The 25,521-nt window shown below is 40.8% G+C and overlaps 1 protein-coding gene across 3 annotated transcripts in view; it reads left to right on the top strand.

Annotated features, from left to right (window-relative positions):
* The first annotated feature begins 10,676 nt into the window (after window positions 1-10,676).
* Window positions 10,677-25,521, top strand: part of LOC127624082 (1-phosphatidylinositol 4,5-bisphosphate phosphodiesterase beta-1-like) — a 139,224-nt gene continuing 124,379 nt past the window's right edge. For all 3 annotated transcript variants that reach the window (XM_052098728.1, XM_052098730.1, XM_052098731.1), the window contains exons 1-2: window positions 10,677-10,898; window positions 18,642-18,719. In XM_052098728.1, coding sequence (XP_051954688.1) covers window positions 10,800-10,898; window positions 18,642-18,719 — 177 coding nt within the window. In that variant the 5' untranslated portion in view covers window positions 10,677-10,799. The remainder of the gene's footprint in view (window positions 10,899-18,641; window positions 18,720-25,521) is intronic.

Consider the following 25,521-nt stretch of genomic DNA (forward strand, 5'->3'; position numbering starts at 1 on the left):
GGCTAAACTCCAGAACATTCCCTCACAAGGCTGGGAGGAATGTTTCTATACGGCTATATTATGGGCTAAACGTGGTATCGGTAAAATACTGAAAGACAAAACAATACACGAGGCTCATGGGTTAGTAGGGGAGAGATGGCACACCTCCGTCCCTGCCTTGGATTCTGGAGAAACGAGGGAGGAAGCGGAGACCCAAAATCTCTCTCCCGCTCCTCCTCTCCCAGAAAACACAACGACTAATACAGTTAAGGTGCAGGCTTTGGTGCACACCATGATGGATGCACAATCTCTGTCTGAAATATCCACCCCCTTAGTAACAAAACCGACCAAAACAGCATGCACGATGACAGACCCACCGAACGATTGGTCTCCTATTAGAAAGGAGGACTCGGACAGTCATTCAGAGATTACCATAAATCTCCCTGCCTCCCCAAAAGAACAACGCACTCCTCGCGTTCGTCCCAACCCCTGTATCAGACAGGAACAAGACCTCATCCTTATCGAGGATCAAGGAGAGTGCGAACGGGATAATCTCGGCTCACAAAGAGTCACCTTAAGCCCCGAAAAAGTCACCAGCCTCAGGACAGCCACACAGGCTCGTTTAAGTGTCAAACTCAACACACCTTCTGGAGCACGACGTCACTCCCAGGAGGACGGACCGAATAGACACCTAAACACGTCCAGAAAAATGATAGAATGGAAGCTGAGTGTGCGAAAAAAATGGCTCGTTATCGGGGACTCCAATCTGTCCAAAATTCCACCTTTTAAGAATTCTGACCTCCAAATAGAAAGCTATCCAGGGGCCACGTTCAGACACATGGAGGCTGTGATCAATAAAAACACGTCATCTTATCATTAGGGATTAACAGCCGGGCGCAGAACGCCAAAGACACTGCCATCAAACAGATGCAGGCGGCTTTAAGAGCGGCAAAAGAAAAATTTCCACTGGCAGAAATTTGGGTTCCAGAGGTGAACTTTTCAGGAATGCTCCCAACAAAGGAGCAGACACAATTGACCATCCTGAACGCCTATATTTCTGCCAATTTAAAACACGTTCCGGCCCTGCCCAAATCTGAGTTTCACACTGAAAGTGACCATATACACTGGACGGTGGACACAGCCAGAAACATGCTCCAGCACTGGCTTTTAAAATAAACATTTAAAATAAATATCCCAACAAGCCTGTATGCGCAGGAGGGGCATCGAAATGTTGTAGGTACACTGTAAAAACTGCATTTACCTCATCACCTGCAAACAATGTGGAGCTCAATATGTGGGAGAGACGGGCAACACCATTCTGGTCAGAATGACACAACATAAATACAACATTCTGAGAGGAAGAGAAAATAACACTTACCTGGTCCAACATTTCCTTAAACACGGATGGGAATCCTTCCGGGTCACGGTCCTACAGGCCAACCCGCAGTGGTCCGTGCCCCAGAGAAAAAGAGCAGAGAGAATTTGGATCAATAAATTAGGCACTATATACCCCCAAGGCCTGAATGAGAAGTGAATCCAGTCGAGGGAGCGACATTGATGGCCTGTGCACACTGGTTAGCGCCTACCCTCCTTAACTAACACTTCCTAACCCCTTAACCTAACCCCTAAACTTAACCCTAAACCGAACCCCTTAACTCAACCCCTTAACCTAACCCCTAAACTTAACCCCTTAACCTAACCCCTAACCACTTAACCCTGCCCCCACCTAACCTTAAATCAAATCCCCTAGCTCCACCCCTAAAATTAACCCCACATCTAGGGATTAGCTGTATCCCCGCTCCTAAACCGGGTTAACTAACCCTGCTTTTTTCCCCCCTTTTTCTTATAGTCCTGGAGTAGGGATAGGGAGATGACGTGGAGGTAGTTGAGTATTGGGAATATCCTCCACGTTGATGGTTAGAATTTTTTTTTGGAAACTAAGATGGAGGATTGTGGGTAGCATGTAGTCACCACGGTGGTATGGTTTAGGTTCTCATAATGGATGGTTGGATGAACCGTTGGTTTAGTCAGAAGTTTCTGCAGCCTCTGGTTGTCTTGGTAAGGGTGATGTCTGTTTGGCTTGTGTAAACTTTTAGGGGGTTATCTCTGGTAGAAGCTTGATGCTTTGGCATCTGCTAGTCATAGCCTTCGAGATAAGATCCTTCTCAGTCTCTTCTCGGGCAGCCTGTGGATATCTTGCGGTGTTAACAATCAGGTTGGCTGGGTTGAGAATCACGTGAGTAAACTGCCCCCTTGTGTCCACTAGGACAAAGCACTTATGGGGGCAGCTTTTTTTACTGGTGAATAGCACCACCATGGCAACAGTACATTGTTGCACAACACGGCCTTACACAAAACTACTTTGTTTTTTCTGGTTTCAATAGTCTTCAGGTGTGTAGAGGGTTGGAGGGGGGATATTTTTTTTAGAATTTTTTGTAGGAGGAATTTTGATGATATATGGAGAAATGTGTTTGGGGAGTATATATGCAGGATAGGTTGGTACTCCGGGGGTCTCCCAGAAATGTCTGTCTTGATAAATGGATGTTGTAAGAAGGGAGGTAGGGGGGGTTGTATGTAGAAATAACTTTAGACAAGGGGATAAGCCAGACCTAAAAAAACACATTGCGGTTCTGGAAGAGAGGGGTAGAAATTGGACATTGTGACACACGCCTGGGACTGATCCCCTATGGCGGGCCTCCCCAGAGGAGGGTGTATAGTAAGAAAAGGCTGAAACACCTGAAGATTCTGGGGCTTGCTACTGATGAGGTGTCATTTATATTCCCCTTTAAAGAAATACTTTCTGGGGGGTAGTCTGAATGGGGGTCTTGGGATTATTTTGGGGGGGTTTTTCCCTTTAAAAATCCTGTCTGTGACTTATCGCTAGGGCCATTTGGGGCTGTATATCGCTAAGACCATCTGGGGGGTGTTGGATTAGGAAAAGATAGGGTTTAGTTTGTAATAAGGAAAAGTTGTGCATAAGAAACTCCCTGATTTCTCTTAATTATTTGTGGGATCATTATCCTTGAAAGATTAAGAACCTAGTTGCCGAAAGTCTCAAGGCCATCTGGGGGATACAAATAGGCACAGACAGGAATTTTTTTAGAACAAGGATGGACGGTAGAAGAAATCTAAAAGTTTTAACCTAATAGCCAAAAGTCTCAAGGCCATGTGGGGGGCGCAAATAGGCACAGACAGGAATTTCTCATCGGATGTAATGTAGGAAAAATCTAAAGTGTTAACCTAATAGCCGAAAGTCTCAAGGCCATCTGGGGGGTACAAATAGGCATAGGACTGGAACTTGTTTGGAACAAAAAGCAGAATAAAGGATGTTCTTGAATCAAGATTTTCTTAAAAAAAACCCTAGTGGCCGAAAGTCTCAAGGCCATGTGGGGGGCACAAATAGGCCTAGGGAGGGGATTTCCCCCCTTTTTTGTAATTTAGGCAAAGGTCGATCGGTCCACCAGAAACATGCGCCGGCCAGTGCTTTTCTTCGAGTCCCCTAAGTAAACTGTAGCAGTCTGGGGAGACTGTTATGGGGGGGCCGTTGTCCCTAACCCTAACTAACCCTAACAATTCATTTTAATAACATTAACCTTCACAATAATAGATAAATGTTATGAAGCTCACCAGTCCACATTGCTCAAACATTTTTATTAAGGGGTCAAAATTAACTAAATATCACAAATTTGCTGGGAATAAACTGGCCAAATACTTAATGCCCTGTTTGGGCCACTGGAAGGTGCCCGGCTGGAAAGCCTTTACTGGGCAGTACACCATCAGAGACAAAGCTTTGGATTTAGTCCAATAGCACATGATATTGATGAAAAGCCTAATGTTATCAGAAGAGCTGAGACCCGAATAATCCCCACCTGTTCTTTTTGTATAAGAGGTGTCATAACTTAATCAGGATTATGGACAATATTTTAATGTCTAGCTGGATCAGGGAAATTGGACAGTAACTTTTTAACTCTCTAGAATCTTTGTTCTTTTTAAAAATCAGACTGATCCGAGCTTGTGTCATGGTTGGCGGAAGCTCTCCATTCCTTAATGATTCTGTATAAATTTCTAACCAATGTTGAGCCAGTTCTGTAGCATAAGATCTAAAAAATTCTGCGGCAAAGCCATCTTAACCCGGAGACTTGCCTGGAAGCAAGGCCTTAATTACCTCACTAAGATCCTCCAAGTATATCTCCGAATCAAGAAGAATGTTTTTGCTCCGCCGTCAGTTTAGGGAGTTCTAATGGTTCCTCAAAGTTTCTAATATCTTCAGTAGACGAAGATGTGGAACTATAGAGATGAAGATAGAATTCTTTAAAATGGCTGAGGTAAATATTTCACCACCAGCAGATTTCACTGAGGGAATGGTAGAAAAAGATACACTCCGCTTTATACTGTATATCTAGCCAAATGCTTCCCTTGACTCAAAATATAACTGGCATGCCCTGAATCACCAAAACTCCACCTTCTGCGACAAAATAGTATTATATCTGTATTTTAATCAGGTTCTCTGAGGCCATCAGATGACATTCAGTGCTTCAGCTCTGCCTCTGCCCTTTTATTATTCCCTTCCAACTCCACAAGTTCTCTCCATATGTGGCAACACCTCTAAACTCACCAGGGTGTGATCTGAGATTCAAACAGATGAAAGGAAGGACTTGGATATTTAAAAAAAATCTATTCTTGAATAAATATTATGAACTGATGAAAAAAATGTATAGTCCCTACCAGATGGGTTCAAAAGTCTCCAAATATCTGTCAGACCAATAATTGTACACATCCTGTGAAGCATCAATGTTGCTCTAGAGGGCTTACACACTTTTGCTTCACTATGATCAAGGACTGAGTCCATCAAAAGTTTAAAGTCTCCTCCCAATATTATATCATGAGGGGTGCCAGCAGCTTGCAACATCTCTTGAAGATCTGTAAAAAAAGCCCTGATTATCAACATTAGATGCATAAATATTTGCCAAAATAAGGTTCTTCCCTTGAATTTCTGCTAAAACAATAATGACTCTTCCTAATTTCTCTTTAATCAGTTTAATCTGAGACATTTGAATTGTAGATGCTTACTTATCAGTTACTTGAGACAGCACTAGAGAAAATATATTCACCCCTGCTACATGAGTGCAACAAATGACCGAATCACTCCAATGACTTGCAAGAAATACTCCACAAAACATAATCCAGCAAATAGGAGTCATAACCACAAAGAACGTGCAGATTTATCCACACAACTGTTCCGAAGGTGTGTTACTTCACAAAATAAACTCCAGCTAATAGCCAGAACCAGCACAAAATAAAAAAGATGCTCAGTTTCCTTGTACAGTCAAATGGTGGGTTAGGGTTATTCAGTGAGTTGGTCCACTCAGCTGCAATGTGAGTACCACAAAATAAGTTTCACACTCCATTGACTTTATGAAGGATATAGCTTGCTGGGGACATATGAATATTTTACAGCCATCCTTGGCATCTATTCTCAATTTGACCAGGAACATCAGTGAATTGATCATGTTTCTCTCCTGTCTGGGAACAAGTAAATGGTGTGGTTCTTTGAAGAAAGCCTTCCTTTATTCCTCGCCTGACATAATACAAGATTTTTATCGGATGATCTCAGAAATTTGGCCAGAATTTATCATCAGTGGATCGCTGAGCCGGAACCCTGTGAGCTAGCTCGATTTCCAGCTTGTTGGCTGATGCCACCACAATTTTTTTTTTTAAAGAGAAGAGTCAGCTGTCCTTAGCAATTAATTTAATTGAGCAGTTTTCATGTGCTTTGGGGTTGAAACTAAATATGCCCAAGTGTGAGATAATGCCACTGCATAACAGTGACGAGTCTTTAATTGGAGGTATTTCAGTGAAAGACACTGTAAAGTATTTGGCATTTATTTAACAAAAATATAACTCATTTAATATATAACTCATTCTCATTTCGTATATCCTTCACTTTCTCTTTTTGTTAGTTGATTGTACAGCCAAATGAATTAACAGAATTTTTCTGGACATCAAATGGAAAAATAAACCTCAAACTTAAGAAACGGTGCTTTCAAATAGCAGACTTGAAGTGTTAGATTTTAATGACACTGTAAACACCTTTAAGATTAATTGTCTTAAAAGGAATTTAATACATTCCAATTCTAAATGTTTTTTTATCCCAAATTATATCTTTAACAAAATAGGTTGCCTTTTCTTTGAATTAAAATGTAATTATTGAACCACTAAGCTGCCAGTTGCGTTATTTAAATTTCATCAGCGGGCTCTTCTTTCCTGGAAGTTATGTCAAACCACAATTTTTCACAACATAAGACTCTTTTGTGGAATAACTCGGATATAACTATTAGGAATAAATCTATCTTTTTAACAACATGGGTTAATAGGAACATCAATGGAATATTTTCAGTTTTTAATCAATCTAACAATGTCTTGTCTTATGAGCATTTTCTGTCTGTTATTGACTTCCCCATACCTTTTAAAGAATATAATACTGTGCTCAGAGCCATTCCTGTTAGCCTCATTATACTTGTGAAGAGTCACTTAATGTTTGGTAAGGGAGACACAAAAAAGTCTGTTTTGATATTAGATGGAATAAGTATATTCAACAAGAAGCGTAATAATAAGGATATTTGCCTAATTTTCCAATGTAGAAACCATATTGTCCCTAAAGGTACATTTCATTTGGGCATCCTTTATTGAGCATATAGGATCCGTATAAGTACTGCATCCCCAATAAGAGCAAAGCATAAAATATATCCTGTGAATCTAACCGTATCCAGATATCCAGATGTTGGCAGCACCTGCTCATTTTGTGGATGTGAGGATGAAACATTAATCCATTTATTTTTTCAGTGTGAAATAATTCAGAAATGTTGGTATGATTTGTATTCTCATACAGTTAAGCCACCTGATACTACTGAATCCTTTCTTTTAAAAGATATTATTTGCTACTATAGCAACACTTCTAATGATTCAATGAAATAAATTGTTAATTTTCTAACTTGCAGCCTAATCTCTCACATTTATTTTATAGAAATGTATTGATTATTTTAAATCTCTTCAATTGACTAAAAACAAGAAAAAGAAAAAAATTAATGAAACACTATGAGAAGTTTTTGCAAAACTTCTTGCTTGTAATGATGATTTTCCTCTGTAGGTATAAGTATATAATTTCTTTTAATTTATTGAGATTATTGCATATATATATATATATATATATATATATATATATATATATATATATATATATATATATGCAATATCACACGAGAAAGAGTGTGATATGGTCCTATATCAGCACTGCTGTGATTCGGCCGCAGGTAATTACAGCAGTGCTGATATAGGGACATATAGCACGATAGCGAGTGTGATTTTGCTTGTATACAAAGGTTCAATGAAAAAGTAGATTTAAAAAAATAAGGGAAAAACAGAGTAAGTTCATAAAAACACATTTGTGCATGGAACTACTTTATTGAGAGAGAGAGAGAGAGAGAGAGAGAGAGAGAGAGAGATCTCGATCACCTGTTGCCACACCCAATCAGAGCTTTCTGAAGGTCAGTTTTCTCAGTGGAATATAGACATCCAAGCGGGTATTGCTCTCTATTTTGGGGTAGCCGGTGCGTAAATGTCATTCACTATAGAAACAGCGAGGTCCTCTGCCATTTTAAACAGTATGTATCCAATGTTGAAACTCACAGAACGCTGTTCTATGTAAACAATGACTAACGGATTCACTTTATGTTACCTCATATGGCTCATATTACACACAAAATTATTGTTTGTCACCACCTTCTGGCTAACATATGTAATGTCAACAATAAAGCACTACTGCACTACTCTTACACTTTAGTTTAGAACGGCACGAACACTAGCAACATCAAGTGATAAAGTCGCTGCTTGTGTGTACGGTGCTTTGATAATTTTTAAGGAACAGGTTAAGTAGCGTAGAGACATTAAAAACACATTTTTGTAAAACCTTCGTGCTAAACTGGTTTGCACTGAAGAAGGTCCAAGATTATGCGGTTATTGGAAATGTAATAACTGTCTCTTAAAGGATGACCTCTTCAATAATAGCATAAAAGGTTTGATTAATTACATATTTTCTGATCAAATTAATTAGTCTGTAATTGAAGAAAAAGCACATAATTATTCATGTGTATTTCACTTGGGACTAAAATCCATAGCATGCATTCTGTGCCATGCATATGATCACAGATTTAAGTTATTAATTCTAGGCAGATCTAGTTAACCTCTTGCAGTTTGGTTATTTTGGCAAATCAAAGCTATATTTTTCTCAATTGCCTCCGTGTCTGAGACGTCAATCCGCGCATCTTATCACATGGCTTGTTGAGCGCGTTACCGTGGAGACTTGGCGCGTGTGGAGGCTTCACGCTATTCTCCGCGGCATCCACGCACAACTCACCACACGCCCCACCGAGAGCGAGAACCACATTATAGTGACCACGAGGAGGTCACCCCATGTGACTCTACCCTCCCTAGCAACCAGGACAATTTGGTTGCTAAGGAGACCTGACTGGAGTCCCTCAGCATGCCCTGGATTCAAACTCACGACTCCAGGTGTGATAGTCAGAGTCTCGCTGAAATATACAGACCCCACAAATATGTTTCTTAAATGTTGAATGTAAACAGCAAACAAACATGATGTTTTATTTTTCTACATCCCTCTAGTTATTGTAAAATTTCCCATTATGTAACTGTCTGCGTAAATTGAGCGGTGGCACTATTTTACAGGTCCACAATAATGCATTAATGTTATGTCATTGTGGTTTTGCATCACATGGTATTTGTGCTGTTACTCTGTTTCTCATTATACATTTATTATTATTATTATAATTATTATTTAGAAGTCAAAGATGAATCATAGAAAGCAGCAGTGATGTCATTCACAATGAACTTCCATGAAAATGATGCACTCTGTTACTGATGGTAAGTTTTGAAAACAACATTTATATTAGAACACGAGGCAGTTTATGAGTAACAGTACATTCACACCTGTCTGCTGTTACAATATACAGTTTTTCTGCACATAAGTGTTACTGATTGCAGAAGATCATTGTGGATACTGGGCAGGCTTTTGTTGTGGCAGTAGACAGTAAAGTATTGGGTGATGTTTATTGTAAATTGGTATATGTCTCATCACTGTCATGACTGATATGTTGTTTGGATCTGCACCAGACTTTCACCCACTGTTGCACTTGTGTATATGATTGAGTGACAATAAAGGGAGGTGGTGTGACATAGTGGCTACAGCTATAGGTTGGTTACCAGATGGTTTCTGGTTGAATACTCACAAGGATTGAGCCATCAGCTGCTTCAGAACATCATGAAACATTCTCTCTGTACAAGACACAGAAATGTTATTTCATTCATTCATAAATTCATGACTTGATTATTGTAATTTTTGCACTTTTTCTGTATGCTCCAATATTTAAATAAATAAACTGCAGCTAGTTTAAAACACAGTAGCGAGACTTGCAACGAAGTCCAGGAAAAACAATCATATTATTCCTGTATTATCATTATTGCTACACTGTTTACCTGCAATTATAAAATACTTCTTGCTTGTAAAGCTTAATGTTATTGCACCAATGTCTTTCCAATCACCTCTTCCCTTATTACCCATCACACCTGGAATTAAAATCTGTTTATTACCCATCACACCTGGAATTAAAATCTGTTTAAGCGGTCCGACACAGCAGCACTATAACTCGGTCAACGGGTTAGTTTGGTGTGGGAATGCCTGATTATTTGTATTTTTGGCTGTAGCTTCTAAAAAGAGATGCTGTTGGGTTTTAACCATATAATGCACAACATTTGTATTTTACACACATGTATTTATTTTGCTATCCTAACAGTGCAAGATTACAGATTTTATTTTTGATGATTATCTATGTGAATATGTTTGGCATGATTAGTCATGCAGAAATAGTTGTGACTCATTTCAGAAGAACTAGATTTATGCCAATACAAGTTTGACAAGATGGCTATCAGCATACTTTCATGGTAAAAGCTCCAGGAATATTTTGATGACAGAAATATGCATACTACATAAACGCACGCACGCACGCACGCACACACTCACTCACTCACAGGCACAGACACACACACTCGCGCACACAAAGAAACATCTGAGCTTAGATTGTTCTGTATGTTATCTTAATGCTGCATGAGAGAAAGATTGAATCAGAATCTGAATGAGCTTTATTGGCAAATGCTGACACACACATGCAGTTAGTCATGGTGACAGAAGCTTCCAGAGCAAGAGAATGCCACATATTTATACATATAGTGACATAAAAAAAGATATAACAGATAAAACAAGAGAAATATACAACAGCACAACAATGTTGTTGGAATATGTTATATGCAGATATACAGATCTGTGCAGGTGATGTAATGTGTTGAAGAATATAAATGAAATATGGATATCAGTAGGAACGGATGGACTGAATATTGCACATGGTTGAACTGACCAGAGGAAAGTATTTGGGGGAGTTTTTACTGTTCATGAGATGGATAACCAGAAGGAAAACTGTTCTGGTTCTTGAGATATTTAAGAGGTCTCATTGGTGATGGTCATGCATATACCCGCGCAGGGTGGCGCTCGTGCACACTGCCTGTATTAAACGGGTTCAGCTCTCACTCCGCAGTCAGTCAGTTGTGCGCGTACCCAGCGAGACCACAACTGTCAGAATGTTGCGCACGGGGCGCGGGAGCGAGCATGAGTCTTTTATAGAGTCCCAGCAGTGACTGATCTTACAGAAGGACAAACATCACACGTGTGTAAAGTTCAGTGGCCGCGTCACACGATGGCGGGAGCGCAGCCCGGAGTCCACGCGCTCAAACTCAAGCCCGTCTCGGTTACCGAGAGTCTGAAAACCGGCGAGAAATTCATGAAATGGGATGATGTGAGTAACGTGAATATTAATATTGAGGTGTGTTTTCGCAAGCACGCTCACAGATTTGATTTATTATTAGTATTATTATTTTTATTAGTAGTATTATTATTATTTTGTTGTTGTCATCCAAACTAAAGTTCCAATATCTTGAGAAAATCTCTTGGCAAATAATAATTGTTGGATATTGTTGAATGTGATCTCTTCAAATGGCTTCATACGTGAGTGTGTGTGCGGGTGTGTGTGTGTGTGTGTGTGTGTGTGTGCGCGTGTGCGTGTGCTTGCGTGTGTGCGTGCCTGTGTGCTTGTGTATGTGCGTGTGTGTGTGTGCGCGCGCGTGCCTGTGTGCTTGCTTGTGAGTTCGTGCGTGCGTGTGTGTGTCTGTGTGCTTGCGTGTGTGAGTGTGCGTGCCTGTGTGCGTGTCTGTGTGCTTGTGTGTGTGTGTGCGTGCGTGCGTGTATGTGTGAGTGAGTGTGCGTGCCTGTGTGAGTGTGCGTGAGTGCGTGCGTGTGTGAGTGTGCGTGAGTGCGTGTGTGTGTGTGTGTGAGCATGTGTGTGAGAGTGTGTGGGCTGTGATTTACACAAAAGGACAGCTTAGTCAACAAAATTGTTCAGTCAAGAAAATAACTACTTTCTTGTGGTCATAGTGTGATACACATTTCCTTGAAAACAAACTTTCCCCTTCTCCTCTTCCTCCTGTATTTATTAACAGTAAGATCTGTGGTCTAGCCAGCCAATCAAAATGTACCACCTCATCTCTGATTGGCTGAAATTCTGGCTCATTAATGATGTAAACTTGTTGAGCGCTCAAAGCTATGAGAGCACACAGAGTGTGTATGACGAGAGAGCGAGTGAGATCTTGCACATGCAAAAAAACAGGAGACACAGGAGAAAAAACAGGAGAAATCTGTGCAAAATTCACATTCAAAAAAACTTTATTCAAGCACAAAATAGATTTTTTTTTGCTCAAATGAATCTTTGCAAAAATATATATAGCTTTAGAAAGTTCAAAGTTCACGCGCATACATAAATCCTTTTAATGCACTCAAAATGTCATTGTTATGTGGTCAAAAATATCATTATATTCTGCATGCGCAGAATTGTGGCACATATATAACTCCATATGCATGAGCAGGCACGCTCTGACTGAACTAGTTTCTGAAGTTTCCCCTATTCAAATATGTTTTTGTCCTGTGTGATCTTTTCTTCCCCTTCTTACCTTTACCGTTCTTTCACGTTTGGCATGTGAAGTCGTTTGAGTTGTAAAGACTGTGAGGGATCGTCGGTTCTGGCCGGACAAGTTGAACGGAAACACTTTTGTAACAGATCTTTTGAACCGTGCCAGTTGGTTTTAATCTTTCACTTTGTGTTGTGCTTGTTAATAGTCATCTGATGCTGCCTACTAACACAAAAGGAGGGCAGTTTGTTATGGTAACTTACTATGTTTGACATGCTGTTTGTGTCTGTAATTTTAAGGCATGATTTTCAATGAAACTGCTCAAAGAGGACTTTAGGAAATGTAAGAAATTACAGACATCACAGCATAATGTTCTGTAAAGCTGCAGACGTTCCAAACCAGTCAAGATGAGGGAGAACATTAAATCTGAATTTGCATTGTTTTCCACCTGCCAAATGAATATAGAATTGAACCGATTGCTTATATAATATTCGTTTTACTGCACATTTGGGTTAGGTTTAGGGTACTCAGTGTTTCATAAGACTTCTCGTTGATTTATTGTGAATAATCGGATATTTTGGAACGTGTCCAACAAGTTCTAAATAAAAGTGAAAATAATCAATTGAGATGAAGAACCTTTCGTTTGCTAAGTACATATTTCAGTGTATTGTCCAAAATTAGGCATTACCACATGGTTATGTTCCATACGCTACAGCATGTTTAATATCAAATCCTTCCCACTATAATGACACTTTCAGCTGTTTATATCAATATTTTATCAATAATCAGGACTCATTTATGTTACTACTAAGGAAACGTCACAAGTATGAAACAGATAGTCCCGTCCAAACGCCATTGGTTGAGTCAGAAGTTGACATGTTGCTCAAACAAACAGATGATTGGGTTGAAAGTGTCAAACAGGAAGCCAAACGATCAAAGGATTACTGATTGATCTTAATGCATCTGAACATTCAGTTGACACTATAGAAAGTATTTCAACATTGAGAAAATGACACTCATTATCTTTAAGTGTCTTGATCTATGTGAGAGCAACATGTGAGCAATAAATGTTCTCTGAGAATACTTCTGTCTTCTCTTTTTATGAACTTGAGATGGATAAAATAGTGTGAATGGAGCAGACGATGTTTCTGTTATTTCATAAAGGCCATGATGCACAAAGTCCAGACAGATTATATTTCATTAAAGGAAGCAGAGATTTGAAACCTGCCCTTCAATATCTTCAACATGAGCAACAAGTCAATGCCAACAATGCTGTATCTGTGCCAGTGTTTCTCTTAAAGAGACAGTATCTGCTTGAGGGTTAAATCCTCACCACAGCCAAAAAATCAGTTAAAACAGGAACCTGTTAGACATGTTTTTACACATAGGCTTGATCTGATACACTTATAAAACCATCAAATCTGCATGTGATCTATGAGGCTTGTTTGTTTCTCACTTCATATTGATCTCAGATGTTGTTTTGTAGTTTAGAATAATCACACCTATGCATGTCTGAATGTCCATGGGAAATTGATTATTATAACCACCAGCGGAAATCAGCGTAGTTTAAATTGTGGGGAATTCACAAAGAATGAATTAATGTCATATAATTATTCGTGCTGTCTGCATTGACATACTTGACTGCGACTGTACAGCATCACTCCAGCACTGCGATCTACACTCCTTGAATTACTGATCAATAGACAAGAAACACAAACATCTTTCTAAGATAAATTCTGTTTACCACCTGCTTTCTGTGTGTGGTAAAATCACGATGTTTGTTGCATCCTACAAATAGTTTTGTGAAAGGCATATTCTGTAACAATCCAAATTTACATAGAAAGGAACTGTGATTGCGCTGGAAAGAATGATGGTGACTAAATTTAAATACATACAACTCTATTTTAGCATATTTAATGCCTGATTAAACTGGATTGTTGATTTAAATGAGATGCACTTATTTGCTGTAAAATATAGAACGCAACAGTCACCTCACAGTATTGCTCAGAACAAAAGTGTGTGTGAAATGAAATGCTTGTTCTTTTTATAGAAGTCCAGTAATATCTACAGTTGCTGTGTAGTTCTCCTGAGCATCTGGCCGTGTGTGTGTGTGTGTGTGTGTGTGTGTGTGTGTGTGTGTGTGTGTATATATGACACATGAGCTGTGTTTCTGTGTTTGACACACTCTTGGCCTACAGTTAGGGTTAGATTCCCTGAGGGAGGGAACGAGACACAAGTAGTGACACAAGGGGTCTTCCTTGGGAGCCACGCGTACCTCTGAACTTGAGAAAAGGCCAATGAAAAATTGGCAGACAGAATTTGCATGTCCCGCCCCCGGACATACAGGTATAAAGGGAAGCGGGCGTGTGTCTCTCAGCCAGGTTTTTGCACTGAGGAGCCGAGAATAAGATACGGCCATTTACAGTGGTAGGTTTAGTGTCGTGGCAGAAGGGACACAACGTCTCGTTTCCTCCCTCAGGGAACGGAGGTTACAACAGTAACCGTGACGTTCCCCTTCTGTCACTCACTCGACGTTGTGTCGAATGTAGTGACACAAGGGGTCCCGTTCAAAATTGCCATGCACTAGCCCGTGTTACGTGAACTGCTGACACAAGTGCAAGCAGGCTGCTTTGTGCTAGAATCAACTGTATCAGCCACATGTAACCCTACCCAACGCCCCCAGAAAAAGGTGTCATATACAGACCTTAAGTTCCCAGCACCCCTAGGGGGGAACAGATGCTACATGACCAGCATGGGAGCCAGCCAGTTAGCCACAGCCTTTTCTCTCTCTTTGTCTCTCGCATAGAGTGTAAAGCGGCTGGGGCTTAACACTATGAAATCCCCGATCCTATTCTTTCAGGGGGAGAAGACCCTCCGCTGAATTTGCAGGCCAGAAGGCTAGGGAGGAAGAACATCCAGGAAGCAAAATCTTAGTGGCTAACCTGGGAGAGAAAGCACACTGGATCAACTTGGTGAAGGGCGCTAGGTGCAAGCGGAACACCCGGTTGGCTGTTCTGTATTACAGAGTTCTACTGGCTCGGACCTGACAAAACACTGAACGAGACTGACTCAACCCTGAGATTGTAGAATCTTGCAAAGGTGTTGGGTGTTGCCCAGCCCGCTGCTCTGCAGATGTCCGCTTAGGGAGGTGCCATTGGTCAGTGCCCACAAGGATGCCACACTTCTCGTTTAATGTGTGCTCGGTAGTCTGGAAGGCCATGGAAATGACATCAACGACCCAGCGGGCAGCCTCAGTTCAGAGACAGCGTTCCGCCGTCCGCCGAAGCAGACAAAGAGCTGCTCAGAACATCTTATGCTCTGCGTCCAAATAGATACGCGAAGCACATACACAGCAACGAAAAGGCTGGGTCTGCCTCCTCCCAGGGCAGCTTGCTGGCAGGTTCACAACCTGATCCCTGAAGGGGGTCGTAGGAACATTGTGTACGTAGCCCGGTCGCGGTCTCAGGATGACGTATTTTCTGGACCGAACTCCAGAAAAGTGTCTCTAAAAGAGAACGCTTGCAGGTCCCCAACCCTCTTGATGGAAGCTAACGCTATCAGGAGGGCCTTCTTCAAGGAGCGGGCCTTGAGTTCAACTGAGTCAAGCAGCTCGAAGGGGAGAGGGGGGTCTCTGAAGGCCCGAGAGGACCACTGAGAGATCCCAGGAAGGGAACAGTCTTTGCCGGGGAGGATTCAGCCTCCGGCGCCTCTAAGGAACCTGATAATCAGGTCGTACTTACCCAAGGACTTGCCATCCACTGCGTCGCGGCCAGCGGCTACATACACCTTCAATATGGAGATGGGCAGCCTCCCCTCCAACCTCTCTTGCAGGAATGGCACTGACCGAACTGCACATCTCTGCAGGTCCTCAGATTGGGAAGAACATCAATTCGTGAACAAGAGCTCTGGCTTTGTTGATCGTGTCTACGACTGTAGGTGGTAGGTCTCTCAGATCTTCCGCGTCCCATCCAGGGGCCAGACGTGGAGGTTGCAGAGGTCTGGGTGTGGATGCCAGAGGGTGCCCCGTCCCTGGGAAGGAAGGTCCTTCCTCAGGGGAATTTGCCAGGGAGGTGTTCTCACGAGGAACGTGAGATCCGAGAATCAAGTCTGAGTGGGCCAGTAAGGAGCCACTAAGATGACTTGTTCGTAGTCCTCCCTGTTCTTGCACAGCACCGGTGCAAGAAGGCTCACTGGAGGAAATGTGTACTTGCGCAACCCCTGTGTGCCAGCGCGTCTGTCCCGAGAGGGGCTTCTGTCAGGGAGTACCAGAGCGGGCAGTGAGAATTGTCCTGGGATGCAAAGAGATCAACCTGTGCCATGCCGAATTGGCCCCAAATTAGCTGGACCACCTGGGGGTGGAGCCTCCACTCTCCGCTGGGTGAAACCTGTTGCGACAGCGCGTCCGCTGCCATGTTGCGTTTGTCCGGGATATGAGTGGTGCACAGCGACCTGAATCTCCTCCAAAGGAGGAGATAGCAGGCGAGTTGTTACATATGGCGAGAGCGCACACCACCTTAGCGATTTATGTGTGCTACCGTTGCGGTTTTGTGGAGAAACCTCCACAGGGCAAGGAATACAGCCAGCAACTCAAGGCAGTTGATGTGCCAATGCAGCCATGGCCCTGTCCAGGAGCCAGCAGCTGTGTGCCCGTTGCACACGGTGCCCCAACCCAGTTGAAAGGCGTCTGTGGTGACCACGACATGTCTGGACACCTGTTGTTGTGGGTCTCCAGTCCGCAGAAAACAGAGGTCTGTCCAAGGGTTGAAAGTCTGATGGCAGGAAGGGGTAATTAACACACGGTATGTGCCACGGCGCCATGCCCATCTCGGTACTCGAGTCGGAAGCTAGTGCTGAAACGGTCTCATTTGCATCAACCCAAGCTGCGTGACCACGGCCGAGGAAGCCATATGTCCCAGGAGCCTCTGGAATTGTTTTAGAGGAATTGCTGTGCTGGGCTCGAAGAAAGCGAGGCACCTGAGCACTGATTGAGCATGCTTGTCCATGAGATGCGATGTCATTGAGACTGAGTTTAACTCCATGCCGAAAAAAGAGATGCTCTGAACCGGGGAGAGCTTGCTCTTTTCTCAGTTGACCTGAAGACCTAGACGGCTGAGGTGCCTGAGCACCTGGTCCCTGTGAGTGCATTTATAACTCTCGAGAATGAGCTAGAATGAGCCAGTCATTGAGGTAATTGAGTATGCGGATGCCCACTTCCCGTAGCGGGGCAAGGGCTATCGGGACCTTGGTGAAGACGCGAGGGGACAGGGACAGGCCGAAGGGGAGGACCTTGTACTGAAACGCCTGGCCGTCATCTCGGCTGGAGGGACTCTATCGCATCCTTGAGTAGCAGAGCTGTAATCTCTGCGCGTAAGGTGCTGGCATTTTCACAAGTGGAGCGAATACCGCGGAAATGAGGTGGGAGCCTGGCGATTTGAATCACGTAGCCGAGTCAGATGGTCCTGGTCAACCAGCGCGACGAGTTGGCCAGCAACAACTAGCTGGGCACAGGTTGAGACGGCGCAACGGCATGATGTGCGAGATCGCTTCTGTCTGCCTCTTTACCATGAAGACTGCTGGGCGAAGTCATCGACGGTGTCGCCGAAGAGGCCAAGCTGGGAGACGGGGGCGTTAAGAAAGCGAGCCTTGTCAACGTTGCACATCTCGACCATGTTCAGCCATAGGTGATGTTCCTGGACCACGAGGGTGGCCATCGCCTGCCCGAGTGCCCGCGCTGTGACCTTCGTGTCTATGAGAGTGAGGTCGGTGGCAGAGCGCAGTTCCTGCGGCACATCGGTGTCAGAACTACCCAAGTGCAGATCTATAAGTGCCTTGGCTTGGTGGACTTGCAAGAGAGCCATGGCATGCAGGGCAGAGGCGGCCGGTCCATTGATCTGCCAACAGAGGTGAGTGGAACAGTAGTGAGACTCAGCTTGCTGCTGCACAAATGCTCGGCTCCGAAGAAAATATCTGACTGGCAGACACGCCCACTTCCCGTTATACCCGTATGTCCGGGGCCGGGACATGCATATTCTGTCTGCCAATTTCTCATTGGCCTTTTCTCAAGTTCAGAGGTATGCAAGGCTCCCAAGGAAAACCCCTTGTGTCACTACATTCGACTCAACGTCAAGTGAGTGACAGAAGGAGAACTGTCGGTATGTGTGGTTTGGTGATGCGCTGCTCCGACTGCAGACATTAACATTTAACATTAACATTTATGCATTTGGCAGACACTTATATCCAAAGCGACTTACAGTGCAATTATTACAGGGACAATCCCCCCGGAGCAACCTGGAGTTAAGTGCCTTGCTCAAGGACACAATGGTGGTGGCCGTGGGGTTAGAACCTGCGACCTTCTGATTAACAGCCCTGTGCTTTTATTACTGGTCGGGGGCATAATTAAATGTAAATTGTTTTATTTATTGTGTTATTTTTAAATAATAAATTGTGTATTTTACTGTTAAATTGACAATCCAACAGAAATGTTCATCATTTTGACTGTCACAAACTAGAAATGATTTTATCTGAACAATTACTACACAGTGAGTGTGGTGAACTTTACATTGTTGTTTTTTTTCCAGGACTCGACCACGGTAACGCCTGTCACACTGCGTGTCGACCCTCAAGGTTACTTCCTACTCTGGACCGATCAGAATAAGGTAATTAGAGGAAAATCTATCCAAATTCTTAATGATGATTTGAATCAGACTGTGTCCTGAATTAGACAACTGCAAAGTTATTGACAATTATTGATAGGGATGCACCGACACCAGTTTTATCTCTTCCGTTCTGATTCCGATATTGGACATCTCAGTATCGGCTGATACCAATCCCGATCCGATACCAGTGTTGTTTTTTTGCATAATCAGTTTAGAATATCTTTACATTATTTGTGTTAATAATTGGGAGTACTCTTTAATATGTAAAGAAACACAAACCTCTAACTCCACATTATTTCAATATAAATGTATAGATTATAAAGAAACACTTTATTATTAACTGGTTTACTGGATAATGGAGCAGCAACATTAACAATAATTCCAGTATAACCATCAATAGAAACCAGTGTTTTATTTTTGCCTTTTTTTTTCCCAAAAAGTTTTCCAACTTGTATCTGGACTTCAGAGGATTCAGATCTCTTTTTTGTTCAGTTTATTTGTAAGACACATTCAACATAAATGTTGTTATAAATTGTAAACAAATAATAATATATTATAATAGTGATATATAGTAATATATCTCAATCGTGCACCTTTAACTTTTACCCCTCACGCTTTTATTTTGACGTTCTGAACTCTCCAGGACATCCTGTATGTGTCTGTTTGTGGGCAAGTTCACAGTAGTTTAATTCACTTATTATTCAAATCGGTTCTTTGTCATTTTTGGAGGTTGACAGTAATGATCATGACTAACACACAGTTTTGGATTTGGATCGGGCTCATCAGACCAATACCCGATCCGTCTGAAGCTTCAGTATCGGAGCCGATACCGGTCCAGATATCAGATTAGTGCATCCCTAATTATTGATAGCAGCTGCCGTACAGTGTTCTTTGCTCTTTAATGGTGTGTTTCCTCAAAGCCTGAAGATCTTTGTGTGTTTTACACTCTGTTGTAAAAATTATGATTGCAACCGATTACTGACCGTTTATGCACACAAATGCAATTAGACATGATATGTAAACTGCAGTTTTTGTAAAGTGGAGAGTTGTTGGCATCAGATATAGTAACACAAGGTGAATGTAAATATTCATCTTTGAAAACAGCAAACATTGATGTTTGATGTTCTTTCACTGCACAAAAGATCTTTGCAATTTTATCTCTTGTATGCAAATTGAATTATTAGTTAAGCTACAGGATTGCATGAAATGACTTTCACAACACACTGAAACTTCCTTGTGATGTATATAACTTATTCAAACTGCATGTTCAGTGTATTCACATTGTAGGGCGGGACTTTTTTAATCCATAATGATTTAATTGGATCAGGGGGAATGAAACTTGTAAGAGTATGATGTGATTGGGTAATATTATTTTCCTAGAGCGCATGACCCTTGGTTACATTATGTTAACAAAGTTGTTTCAGAGACTTAGAAAGTTTATTATATTTATTTTGGTGAAAGGTTATGAAAAGAATAACGTACACTGATGAATATCAGGTACACACATGTGTTTTTTCTGTCTCTCTGATTTTCTTCAGCGCTCTACTCATCTTCCACTTCAAACACAAATACAAATAAGTGTGCAAACCGCATCAGATCCGATTACAGAAACAAACTGAAAGAGTTGAAAACTTACACCACAGAGCAGATTAACTAATGGACTTGTTTTAATGGCTTCAGGACAGAAATTCACTCACACGTGCCAAGTGTTTATATGTAATAATTCACCGTACTTAAAGCGCTGTTACCCTTCAGTACAGATACATTAAAGATGTTACTGTTGCAGATCTTTCATGTACGTTTTTCAGTCATGTTTGTGTGTGTGTGTGTGTGTAAACACTTGTTTTATTCCATGTGGCTTCACATGTGCACCAACGGCATTCTTTAGATTGTTCTGTTACACACTCGTGTCTCTTGCGGCTGTTCTGAGGTCAGAGTTAAAACAAGCGTTGTCACGGTAGCACCCACAAGACTTCAGTCATACAGTAAATCTGTAACTGATTTTCAAACAATAACACACAAACACTAATAATGCAGGCAGATATAAGTGAGATAAGTGAGGTGCATCGCAGTTCAACCGGCAGGTCATTTCGGTGAGGTCGGAAGTCCAAGGTTCAGACAGTGGCATATGAAGTATCCCATGTCTTATGGTTGGAGTTGGCATCAGTTCGTCCTCTGAAGTCCATCACAATAGACTGAAGTGATGTTTGGCACCGGCTGCATTTAGTCATCACCATTCAGCGACACGTAGCAGTGGAGTCCAACACGAAGCAGGAATATTGCTGGATCCAGCCGGTTCTGTTGACCTCAGGATCAGGCCCGCCATCAGAGGGAGATCAAAGGGTACAGATGATCCCGGGCCCAAGGTCCAGGGGGGCCCATGCAAAGGTCTATATTTGACCCTTAATGAGATCAAGTACAACAATGTACTTACTCCTAATTGGGATGGGGGGGCCCAATTTGGAAAATGTTGTCCCCCTGTCCATAAATCCTGATGGCGGCCTTGCTCAGGATATGAATAGAATAATATTAGCATAGTTGCCATTTAATTTTATGCAAAGTTATAGAAAAATTGTGCAGTACAAACAGACTACAGTATATTTTTATTCAAATAAATCAGTCTATTACAGTTTGATGACCGCACTTTGCCATATTCAATTTGAATTTGATTAATTGTCAAATTGTCATTAATTTTATCCCAAATTTATACAATTATGTGAAAGTCACCGAATTCTGCGATTCTGTTCACGTTTTGCATCGTGATAATCATAGGGCCTTATAAAATGTTACTCAAACATTACTCTTTATTAACTTTTTGTTTATAAAAACAGTTACAATCTTTACGAACATTTTTCATTGTCATTAAGAAATATTGAACTTGTCGAATCTAAACTGAAACTTTAGAAGTTTCTATAATACATACATGTATAATACATGTATAAAAGCAACACACTCGCAATCATGTTGTTACTGAATATCAGTCAGTGTTGCTGAATGGCTGCTTACTGATAATGATGTAACGTGACCAGGCCCGGACTGGCCATCGGGAGCACCGGGACAATTCCCGCTGGCCTGGCGACTAAGTTGGCCTGCTGCCAGCCAGCGTTTTTTTAAAAATTTTTTTTATTATTATTATTTTATATTAGTACCTTTACCAGTGATCATTTTTGTATTCGTCATTCAATAAATGTATTATTAATATTAATAACAATAAAAAAAAAAATCAGGAATCTGTTAGTTTTGACTAGCAAGGCTACGATTCGACTTTACGCCTCAGACAAACGGTGAAATACAACAAAATGGGCTCCCAAAATCCGCTCTAGTGGAACTTAGCTTTGATGATCGTGCCACAGTTGAGACATTGCAGTCAGAGCTGACAAATTTGGCAACACATTGGAAAAGGCTGAAGATGTCTACTTTGGATAGCTATAGTGTAAAGACAGTGAAGGAGCTCTCAAGAAAAGATGACAACCTTTCAGGTGCTGATGAGGGCTTGGAGTTGGTGAGCACTGTTTGTTCAACTTGCAAAAACTGTGAAATATGTTGCCATATCCTGCTGTCTAAATACAACCTTCTCACTGATGATTATGTCATTGTACTGGGCTACACATTTGTGTTGACATTGTCTGTGACACAAGTAGCCTGTGAAAGAAGCTTCTCCACACTGACGCTTGTGAAGAACAGACTTAGGACCTCTATTAATCAGGAACACCTTGAGGCTTTCATGTTAATGTCAACAGAGAGGGAGATACTTGTTGGAATTGACATTTACAACATTATTGATAAAGTTGCTGAGAGCAGCGAAGCGTTACGCAACCTGCTGACCTTCTAAGCTAACATTTTTGTTTAACCTCTCTTCTGCAGTTTATATACACTTATGAGTGAGAAGTAGAGAGGTAGAAACAGCTTTGGACTTCTAGAGTAAATGCTTGTATGTACGTTATGTGCAGACCCATTTGATATTAGGACTGCTTTACTTCTAGGTTGGTTGTTTATGTTTTTATGTTATGGTCATACTGTGAAATAAATGTAATTTAGGGGGAAAAAAACAAGGTTGTCCGTGTTTCTAAATTTTATTTGGGTGCATAGGATGGCCTGGATGGGTGTAGGATTTCCCGGCCTGAAATTGTGTCCCAGTCCGGCCCTGAACGTGACGTCCATCAAGGCGCTTGTTGAAGCTTGTTGAAATCTTGACACAGCAGTGTTTTTAAAGAGCGCATAAGTACAGTTCCTCTTCAACGCTCGATAAGCTTTAAACTGTTTAATGTTTAGCATGTCGCATTGATGACATGTGGAATTGTTTAAATACAGGGATTATTTGTTTTCTCTGTCGAATGTTAATGTAAAGTGCTGATGCATTTAGAATGTCAATGTACTGTATTTCAACACCCTTGTGGCTGTAAATGAGCAAATCATTTGACTAAAACATTTGCATGAAACAACAGGTATATGGCCACATTCCTCTGCCGTAGATCGTAGGAGAGTCTGGACTTTCACTCTGGAATTTGACAAAGCAGTTTGTCAAGTGTGACCGCTTGCTCTCATCACTGTTGAGTCCCACCACACTTTGAATCACAGTTTGTGTCACAGGGTTACACTAGATGTAGTTTCTGTTATAACTCAGTTATAATCCTTTGGGGTGGGATGTAACCGCTGCAGTGATTAATGGATATAAACAGATATAAAAGTGGAAACAAATGAGAGGATAGCCCAGATCATATTGTCTTGAAAGAGTTTCAAATGCTTCATGAGTTCATAATGACATCTTTAACTTTTGATTGCACACTTTGTTATCTAGGCAAATCTGAGCACAGATGTTGTTGAGCTCTCTTGTGAAACTCAAGAGGTGACGTGAGATTACTGGAGTGATTTTATCAGGAGAAATATCTTTGCAGTACAATTCAGAAAAAAATTCATCTAGGTGTGGGCAGTATCACCAAAATCTTATTTCATGATATGAGTAATTTTATATCACAATTAGGGCTGAAAATATTACACAAATTTTCATTGTCGAATAGTCGTTGACATTAAACACTAATGATGATGTTTGAGAGCAGAACTGCAGTTCACGACTGACTGATGAGAGGAAGAATTGCACAGATCACAGATGCACTCGAAACTTTCCAAACAGCTTCAGCTGATGTACATCACAAAGTATGAGGGGATTATAATGCAGAATACAAAATAACACAGAAGCACTCTTGTTGTGGAATAAGTGCAGCTGGAGCTCTTTAAAGGAAAGTTACATCTTTAATGTGGTTGTATTTAATGCGTTACATCTTTAATGCAGTTATATTTAATTCATTACATATTTAATGTAGTTATATTGAATGCGTTACATATTTAATGCGGTTATATTGAATGCTTTATTCTTTAAGTTATATTTAATGCGTTACATCTTTATATCCATTAATCACTGCAGCGGTTACATCCCACCCCAAAGGATTATAACTGAGTTATAACAGAAACTACATCTAGTGTAACCCTGTGACACCAACTGTGATTCAAAGTGTGGTGGGACTCAACAGTGATGAGAGCAAGCGGTCACACTTGACAAACTGCTTTGTCAAAGAGTTATTGTCAAATTCCAGAGTGAAAGTCTATTGAAAGCATTACATCTTTAATGCAGTTATATTGAATGTGTTACATATTTAATGCTGTTATATTTAATGCATTACATCTTTAATGCAGTTATATTGAATGCGTTACATATTTAATGCTGTTATATTTAATGCGTTACATCTTTAATGCAGTTATATTTAATGCGTTACATCTTTAATGCAGTTATATTGAATGTGTTACATATTTAATGCTGTTATATTTAATGCGTTACATCTTTAATGCGGTTATATTTAATGCGTTACATATTTAATGCTGTTATATTTAATGCGATACATCTTTAATGCAGTTATATTGAATGCGTTACATATTTAATGCGGTTATATTGAATGCGATACATCTTTAATGCGGTTATATTGAATGCGATACATCATTAATGCGGTTATATTGAAAGCGTTACATCTTTAATGCGGTTATATTGAAAGCGTTACATCTTTAATGCAGTTATATTGAATGCGATACATCTTTAATGCGGTTATATTGAATGCGTTACATCTTTAATGCGGTTATATTGAATGCGATACATCTTTAATGCGGTTATATTGAATGCGATACATCTTTAATGCGGTTATATTGAATGCGATACATCTTTAATGCAGTTATATTGAAAGCGTTACATCTTTAATGCGGTTATATTTAATGCGTTGCATCTTTAATGCACTTATATTTAATGCGATACATCTTTAATGCAGTTATATTGAAAGCGTTACATCTTTAATGCGGTTATATTGAATGCGTTACATCTTTAATGCACTTATATTGAATGCAATACATCTTTAATGCGGTTATATTGAATGCGATACATCTTTAATGCTGTTATATTGAAAGCGTTACATCTTTAATGCGGTTATATTTAATGCGTTACATCTTTAATGCACTTATATTTAATGCGATACATCTTTAATGCAGTTATATTGAAAGCGTTACATCTTTAATGCGGTTATATTGAATGCGTTACATCTTTAATGCGGTTATATTGAATGCAATACATCTTTAATGCGGTTATATTGAATGCGATACATCTTTAATGTGGTTATATTGAATGCGATACATCTTTAATGCAGTTATATTGAAAGCGTTACATCTTTAATGCGGTTATATTGAATGCGTTACATCTTTAATGCGGTTATATTGAATGCAATACATCTTTAATGCGGTTATATTGAATGCGATACATCTTTAA

This window comes from Xyrauchen texanus, chromosome 30 (genome assembly GCF_025860055.1).
Source record: "Xyrauchen texanus isolate HMW12.3.18 chromosome 30, RBS_HiC_50CHRs, whole genome shotgun sequence".
NCBI lineage: Eukaryota > Metazoa > Chordata > Actinopteri > Cypriniformes > Catostomidae > Xyrauchen > Xyrauchen texanus.